This window comes from Oncorhynchus tshawytscha, linkage group LG02 (genome assembly GCF_018296145.1).
Source record: "Oncorhynchus tshawytscha isolate Ot180627B linkage group LG02, Otsh_v2.0, whole genome shotgun sequence".
Lineage (NCBI taxonomy): Eukaryota > Metazoa > Chordata > Actinopteri > Salmoniformes > Salmonidae > Oncorhynchus > Oncorhynchus tshawytscha.
In genome coordinates this window covers 44685461-44694334 of record NC_056430.1, presented here as the reverse complement: position 1 = coordinate 44694334, position 8874 = coordinate 44685461, and the positions used below count along the sequence as shown (strand labels likewise).

At 42.2% G+C, this 8874-nt stretch overlaps 1 protein-coding gene across 1 annotated transcript; it reads left to right on the top strand.

Annotated features, from left to right (window-relative positions):
* The first annotated feature begins 1940 nt into the window (after window positions 1-1940).
* On the top strand, window positions 1941-4490 carry LOC112244797 (protein BTG2). Its single transcript, XM_024412597.2, has 2 exons — window positions 1941-2411; window positions 3006-4490. The coding sequence occupies exons 1-2, from the start codon at window positions 2264-2266 to the stop codon at window positions 3356-3358; spliced, it is 501 nt and encodes a 166-aa protein (XP_024268365.1). The 5' UTR covers window positions 1941-2263; the 3' UTR covers window positions 3359-4490.
* Window positions 4491-8874: the final 4384 nt, after the last annotated feature.

Sequence of the window (8874 nt, the reverse complement as noted above, 5' to 3'; positions counted from 1 at the left end):
CGTGGACTTATTATAACATGCTGGAGTTATCATATACCGCTCTGAATGAAAGAAATAGAAGGATATTCAGATTTCCTATTTCACAAAAAAAAGGCAATCATACATGCAGCCGTTTGCATTCACACACCCAGCTACAAACACACACAAAATGAGAGGAATAAACTACACATATGGAATGCAAAGTTGCAAGAAAATCAACAGCAGATCACATCAAAAAGGGGGGAAAAAAAGAAAGAAAACTCCCGCTTTTGGCTGAAAATCATTCTGGTGTTGCCATGGTGAGGGGGTTCTGTGCTTGAAGCCTTCCATTACTGCGACAGTGACATCATCCCATCCAAATATAGCATAACATTTAGGAAGGGTGTCATAATACCCTCAGGAAACATCATGGGCTTATGCTGAAACACTAACTGACGATCCCTTCTAGATGGACCATGGAGAGGGGCTGGAGTCTAGCCAGGCCAGGGGTCACTCTGTTACAGTATCTATGGTCATTGTCTGGTCGAGACAGGCAACAACATCAGAGGTGTCATAACCATTGAAGCTGAGCAACCAATTACCTCCCTCACTTTCATACAAGTTTTAAGACAAATTGCCCTTGTATATTCTTCTATTCTGGCTCTCAACAAACAGTAAGTACATTGATCCGCGGCTCTACAAAAGGGGGGCCACCAGTTGCCCATCCCTGATCTAAACCCACAGGATCAGAAATGTAAATATTAAGCCGGTGGGGTTGAACTCTTCAATTTGCAATGGACCAGAAACCAGCCATGCCCTTACCTGCGAGAAGACCAATCACATACACACAACCTCAGGAGCTGCTGTGGCCTTTGCTGTGTGAGCATAAATGCTAAAGTTCATTTGCTATTCAGACAAGCAGGTCAAGCATGTGGTTGTGGCATTTAAGCAACAGGCAGTCGGCCACAAGAGAAAATAAATCTCAGTGGCTCTGGAGAACTAGATATGGATCTTGTCCCCCATTATTACCCCACCCCACCAAAATAAATCTAACTGGAACACCATGATACTAATAGCCAGGTCAAAAGGCCCAGGAGGACAAAGAGCAAACCAGATGGCAAATACCAGAAAGTGTTTGATCTGAGGCCTATTGCTCCTGTTGAGAATGGATTTCTCATATAGCCAACATGTTCACATTGTGTTTTCTAAAATATAAGCTAATATGTTTTTTCAGACTGACGACTCTCTACGCTGCGGTCTACACTGACTACAGTTCACTGACGGGTAAAACTGCACAATTCTATTTGAATTCCCAACCACCAGATGTCACTGAAGTAGCACCAGCGGAACGGAATCACAATGCCACACACTTGAACGCTGTGATTGAACAGTTTGTCCCCCGCAGTCGAGAAAGTATTTAACCACATAAAACTGTATTGGCATTGATTCAATTAAATATGTTGTGTTTAATACTTGGATGCATACTTGGGATTAATGTGTTTGTCAATAACAGTGTGTTCATTTCACTTGGCTGAAGGGGATCGAATAACTTCTCTCGCTGCTTTTCTTCCTGGTGTAGCGTGTTTACTGTATCTGCAAAGTTTAAACAATAACTATTTTGTCATCAAACCTATTTTGAGTTGATGTCAATTGTTGTTAAAGACGGTAGTTAGTGTAGTGGAAAAACCATAAACGAGAAAAACATAAATGTTCTCGTTTGAAATTTACGGTAAGGGGTGTTTTTATCGTACTGTCGTCACAAACACTTTTAGAGCAGGGTTTGACGTCAGTTTCTATATTTGGTGTTGGACGGAACCCTATTTGCATGTTAATCCCACCACACTCTCGGATTGTTTTCCACGATGTGAACCAATCACATCGCACAGTGTGTGCGCTTTCTCTGTGAATCCCATTGGTTAAAATGCCAATCACTCAAAAAGGGTACTTGAGTAACGTCACCCATTCTCTGTCCCTAGATAAAAAGAGGCCACAAGACGTAATGTAAGCACAAAGAGAACTTGGAAGTGCTGTTTGAGAGGCCACAGCATCAAGCGAAACATCTTTTATTTGGATAAAGAATGCTGATTGTTACGTTGGCCAGAGCCAATTTGGTGCGTTGATATTACTGCTTCTGACTTGAAGATTCCATTTACTGAAGGATTCGCCCTGGACTGGAGTGAGGCCCGCATAGCTTTTTCAGCTAGCTAGCCAACGTTAGTTTACGGTACCTCTGCCTCACACTGCATTCCTGACGAAAAAAACGTCTTATTTTCTACGAGCTGAAGTAACTATTTTTGCGGGCAAAATGAACCAAGCATACTCTTCTAGAAGTGAAATAGGCCCCGAAGTAACGGCCGCAGCAACCTTTGTTTCCAGGCTATTGAGAACAAGAGGCTTCCTGAGCGAACACCAACTCCATGATTTCAGAGATTGTCTTCAACAGTCATTATCAGGTAATTTGGTTAACCATTTCCTACAGAAATAGATTTGCTCGGTACTAAAGTTCATGTCGAAATGGCTTCCTATACAAACTGGTTGCTTGTTTACTAGCGTCAACCTAGCTAACGTTAGCTAGCCTTTGTCTGTTCAACTGACTGTTAGCTAGCGAACGTTCGCTTTCTGTCTTGTTTAATCGATTTAATACTTAATTTCAGCCAAATGCTCTACCTATATTAGATCATGTTGAAATACAATGCCAACCTGTTGCTTAAGTGTCTTTTTCACGATGTTTAGTCGAATGGCTTTGCCGTTTTTGCAAGGCAGCAAGTTCTCGTTAGCCTAGGTAAGCTTGTCTCGAGACTATACTAGTAATTAGGCCCAATCGGATCGACCAACTGTCTATTCTCGAGCATAGCTATATTTGGGGCGGCGAGCGATGTCGGCAAAAGTTGATAGGTAGTAGTATCCCATATCAGTAATTCAAACTCATTCAAAAGAGGTTGTCTTGTCTATTGCTAGCATCAGCTGTTTTATTGTCTGGGGCTTTGTTTTCAAAGCAGCACGTTGACTTCTAATTTCGTGTCTGTCTGAACATTTTCTCTTCACAGAGCACTACCAGAACCACTGGTTCCCTGACAGACCACAGAAGGGCTCTGGCTACCGCTGCATCAGAATGAATCATGAAATGGACCCAATCATTGGCAGGGCTGCTGGTCGGATCGGACTTACTAGCGATCAGCTCTTTGCCCTCCTTCCCCGGGAGCTGACACTCTGGGTGGACCCTTTTGAGGTCTCTTACCGCATCGGGGAGGATGGCTCCATTTGTGTCCTCTATGAGGCAGAGTCCCTAGCGCCCGCAGCAGCCCCTAGCCCTGACCCCACACACAACTGCAAGAATCAGTTTCTGATCGGTGGCCGCACTAGCCCTCCGAAGAACTACCTGATGACCGTCTCGAGCTAGTGTGGTTTAGGCACTACCGCAACGCCAAACCACATCGGTGTGAAGGCCATCGACCACCCACAGTGATCCTTTTTGTATTTTCATTTCATAGTGTTTCCCCCTATTAAATTAACTTGATTGCTTATTTAATTGAATTTGCTTATTCTAAAAGCACCTGGTATTTGTTAGAGCGTTGGGTAGCACTTTTGAATGTTTGACTACCAGCCCATAGGCTCTAATTGTACTGCTGGGACTCTCAGTATGTAGTGTGCTTATGTCCTGTGGTATTAGCACACTACATGCAAGCATGGGCTCTGTTAAGTGTAAACACAACATCTCTGGGATTCTGATGCTAGTTTCTCATGGTGTAATAATACTTCACGCCACTTCCCACAAATGTAAACTAAAACAATCGTATAACTGGAGTCAAGTATTTGTTCAGTAACCTATACATTTACAAAAATGTGGTTTTATAATTCAGTTCACTGCTGGTTTGTAATCTTACGGGACCACGTCACCTATCTGTGCCCTGAAATCAAAGACTCGAGACAAAATGTCTGACTTCCCAGTTGCAAAAAAAGCTGCCTCTAAAAGGGTTTTACTGCCTCAATGTGACGTCTGCTGCCCAAACACCTTTGAGGAATACTGCCTAACTTTCATAGATTATTTTTTCACAATAGTCAGTGTTAAGAAAAATTGGAGTATGTCAATCTCTCAACAAATGGCAAACTAATTTCACACCTCTTGCATCCCAGTAGACATAACATTAATAATTTAAAATGGCTTGTGCTGTCAACATGTTCAAAAAGGGGTTAGGATTTTAATATTTCACTATTGTGAATTTTTGTTGTTGGGAAGTCTTCTGTTATCCCCCCCAGGTAGAATAAGCTGTGAGGTGGTTGTTGGCGTCATTTTAACGTCTAGCACTGCCAGGTAGTGTGGTGCTCTCAGCCCTCTGTAGCATCCTCCTCTTCCTACCGAGCTGTTGAGCAGCTCACCATTGCTTACTGTTCTAGACAGGGGAAGGATATAGTTTGTAAGCTATTTGAAGCACAGTAAGCATTTAAAGTAACTATTTTAAATGACTTTTGTGCATCTATAAATATTTGTACAGTTTGTCACAATTTTATTACAATAAACCTTTATGAATTCACATTGTCTCTTTGCTGTGGTCGGTTTCAATTTACATTTGAGTGTCCCTAATCAACACAGCTTTGCACCTGTAGCACATTGTAAGTGATCTATTCCTTTTGTGACCCAAGGGAACCTGTCAACATTACACTTTCAATTTAACCCGTTACGAACAAAGTCTTTACAATGATGGAGAAACCCGAGTAACGCTGGGCCAATTGTGCGCTGCAATATGGGGCTCCCACCATGGCTGGCTGTGATACAGCCTGGATTTGAACCAGACACAGACCTTTTGCACTGATGCTGCGTCCCTCAGGATGCCCCCGCCTCTGCTCTAAGTCCATGTGTTGCTCTGAAAGGCTTGTATAGTATTTGGCTAAAAAACGGCAGGACCATTATACCCTTCTGCTCCTTTCAGGTCTAGTTGGCATGAGTGGCCTTGGGGTTTGTATGAGTGGTGCGTTGTTCACTCTCAGGACCAGGCCTGTCTGTACCTCCAGCACTGGCTTGGCTTAAGGGCACCTGTGTCTGGACATGCTCTACACCAGCCACAGAGGGATCTATCAGCAGTTTCCTGGATGTAGTCATTAGGTAGAATGTCTTTTTAATATACATTTCTATTGGACAAATTCGGGTATGTCCCTCTGTTTTTAAGAAACCTTCAACTGAATCTGCTTAATGACTACGCCTCTGTCCTGGGAGAATGTGTCAAGTTACATTATGAACCCAGCCTCTGTTTGTGCAGGCTTAATTTCTGTCAAACCCTTCAACGAGGGTGTTTGTGTGAACATGCACATTTGTTAGGAGAAAGCGGCAGTCTTGAATCAGCAATCCTACCTTCTAGGAATGGAGAGGCCTGTTTGAGCCTAAACACCAGGCTAAACAGTGTTGGAAATCACAACACAGCCAATAGATCTACAGACTTAAGTAATGTTTTCTAAACCTGTATTGGCAAAGGTGCCTTCAGGTTGGTTGTGTGGGGGTAAGTACTATAAAATAAAGGACTGAGGGTGTGTGTCTGGTTCCCCATGGCTTATTTTTGGTCACGCTGGTACTCGTCTGAAATGCTTTTACCTTTTTGATTTCAAACTCTTTAGCAAAAAACGATTTTGAGTTGACCTGCCCAGACAACTAAAAACTTCAGTTATGTATTCTGTAGTGTGTTTATGTAACAATGTGAGTCATACAACACAATGAATGCCAACACTCAGGGATGTTTTACCTCAAGTAATTACGAACAGAATACGCACACAGATGGAACAGGAAGGGGCTGGTATAAAGAGGAGCAGGGCTCTGTTGTGACCTCCGGTACTAGCACACAGAGAGAATGAAGCCCTGCAGTGGTTTCATTTCCATAAGAAATAAGAAACCCCTGAACCTCTCTGAGGGGCAGTCAGTGTTGCCTGGACCTCCTCACTCTCCTCTTCTGTGCCCCTAAAACCCAGCAGTGGAGAGGGGGGAGAAAATACCAGAATGCAGCTCTCTTAAGCCTAGCTCACATTGGCAGCTGGAAGTGTATCAAATCCCAATTGTTTGCATATCTGATTTGAATCTGTTATTTTTCCTGTAGCCTGAACAGCCAAAAAGCACATGGAATAGGATATTTCAAACCACCTTCATAGGTGTCAGTCAGATACAAATCTGATTCCTGGTTTGCCCTCAAGTGGTTTTTAGACTTATTTGGCATAGCTTGTTGCTCGCTAGCTACTCTGTTGATAGTTTGACAAGAACATGTGGAAGATAAATTAGTGAGTGCGCTAGAAAGCTAACTAGCTAGCTAGTTGATGGCTGTGGCTAGCTAACAAAAATACTTGTTTTGATAGTTGAATTGATTGATCTTATCCTTTGTGGCTTTAAAAGTGTTCTTACACTATGATTTTGGGAAATGTCCACTGCAGGCATTGTTGTCACCTTAGCTTGCTACAACTTCTGAGTGACAAGAATCACAAGCACCACCACCAATCAGTCTACACAACTGCGCACACACCTATGACAACTAGTGTAGCCATGTCAGAAAATGACTGCTGTCTGAACACACACAGATCTGATTTGGTCACTTGTAACTTGCTGTTTGGACAGTGAGTTTTCCAAAACGGATTTGAAAAACAAAACTGATTTGAGAATTAAGGCCTGCAGTGTGAACCAGGCTTAAAAGACTGGAAAGGAGGTTGTTCTACCCCCTCCCTCATCCTTCCCTGTTACCCCTTTCTTCTCCCTCTGCTGACCAAGGAGGGGTGAGGGATGGAGCCCTTGCAGCACGCTAACAAGACAATTTGAGACCTTAGAACCTTACATTCCTATCTGCGCAAAGCATTGTTCTGAGATATTGAGCATTCGTTTTCACATCCCAGATCTCAGAACTGTTATGTAGTGAATTCTTCTTTCATAACCTTAACCTAAAGTGTAGAGTATCAAAAGTTATTTGAAAAATAAAATAAAATTGGGGGTGCAATAGCAGAAATCTGGGTTCAGTCAAAAGTTTCTCTCTGGCATAGAATGTTACAATTATTTCCATTTCAATGGAATAGTACAGACATTTAATGATTAAATAAAGGGAATAACCTTCCTTCTTTCTAATCACATCATCAAATATAATAATTCATGTTCATCGCAGATTTGTTAATGTGATAGTTCCCTAAAATGTCAAATGGACTATATCCTATGGATAACTAACAAAATTGCTGAAGCCTAGCTCTGGATGAGTAAACTGATATATTTGTCTGGTCTCTGACACCCAAAGTCAGCAAAGTACTTGCTAGTTATCAACAAAAATGTGGTAAGTTTGTAATTTTAGTGAAATACCCCTTCCATGGAGATTTTTGTAGACAAAAACAGCAATGCCTCTCCTAAGGGCCTCAAATACGCTCTAAGGTACCTGTATTTATTTGCTTTTACCACAAAGAGCTTACGTTATGGCCAGTCTTCTGAGCAGAACCTATGATATGAATAATCAAGGATTCGGGACAGCAAGGTTCTATCTGCGAAATGTATAGTTTTGAGATAATGAGTATTTTTTAAGTGCCAGATCTCAGAACTGTCTTGTGATCTCTTCCTCGTCAGGACTCAATAAGTATGTCACCTTAAATCGTATTATTTGGGATTGGATTGCAGATAGAACCTTATAGAACCATGTTAAAAGGTGTTTTGTTTACAAAACATGTTTACACAGATATAACTTTCAGATTTGTATTTTCTTTTCCATCATACATTTAATTTTTCAAAACTCTGACATATCTCACATGTAAAGGACCACCAGAAGAGCAACTCTATCATTTTTGACTAACATGTCAGATAGAACCTTATAGGTCCCAAATTGGCATCGCATCGCTGGGCCTGTTAAAAGGTGTTTACACAGATATAACTTTCAGATTTGTATTTTTTTTTCCATCATACATTTAATTTTTCAAAACTCTGACATATCTCACATGTAAAGGACCACCAGAAGAGCAACTCTATCATTTTTGACTAACATGTCAGATAGAACCTTATAGGTCACAGATTGGCATTGCATCGCTGGGCCTTTCAGGAGAGGGTGTTTGTGAAACCTGGGGAGATGGGGGGGGGACAATAAAAGAGGCATGCCTCGCTCCCCCTCTCACAGTAGCCATAGCACCATCTGTCCCGTCTCCACCTCGCTCCTGCACCCCCGCCCTCCTCACCCCTCCAGCACTAAACAGAGAGCAAAAGGCCTCTTTCAGCTCAACGGACCCCCTCAGCCCTCCTGTCTTCCTCTCACTGGTACAGAGGCCCGTGAGGTCGACAGAACTTTTCACGCAGCAACATGTACCTGTGGTGGATTACTCCACTTTGACTGAGGGGGAGAGAGAAAGAGAGAAAAAGGGCGAGGAAGGGGAGTAGTTGAGCAGAGAAACAGAGGAGTGGAATCAGTGCAATTTATGCCTTTGAAGGAATCCTATTGATGTGTAGATGTCTGAGAGCAGAAGTTTCCAGAAGTTTGCCCGCTGCTTTTATGTTGGTCTGAGCCTCTGCAGCTACAAAGTAAATCGCTAACTGTCAAAGTACTTCGGTTTTCTTTTATTGAGTTAACTCTTAAGCTGTGAATCAGTACATCAGTCACATTTGTAACTATGTCAATCTCTAATTTCATATACAAAATACATACTACAATATACGCACCATAACTCTCAGAAAATATGGACAATCAGATACTTTCTAAGAGTTGATCTCTACCTTATTATTTACAACGTATTGGTTGTGTGTGGGGGAGTGAGCATTTATGTATGTGTGGGAGAGAGAGAGGGGATATGTCTGGGTGCAAACAAAACAGTGAGTGAAATGGTGTGAAGAGGGATATAACTGGAAGTGGGTAAACAAGATGTAGGTGTTAGGGCGGAGCACAGAGGGTGTAGTTTATTACCCAGTTTGTCTGTTTCTGTCGCTCTGTC

Bases quoted from the DNA above. Each gene is read 5' to 3' on its own strand.
- LOC112244797 (XM_024412597.2), top strand. From the start codon at position 2,264: ATGAACCAAGCATACTCTTCTAGAAGTGAAATAGGCCCCGAAGTAACG. The intron at 2,412-3,005 runs GTAATTTGGTTA...TTCTCTTCACAG, and splicing joins TCTTCAACAGTCATTATCAG to AGCACTACCAGAACCACTGG.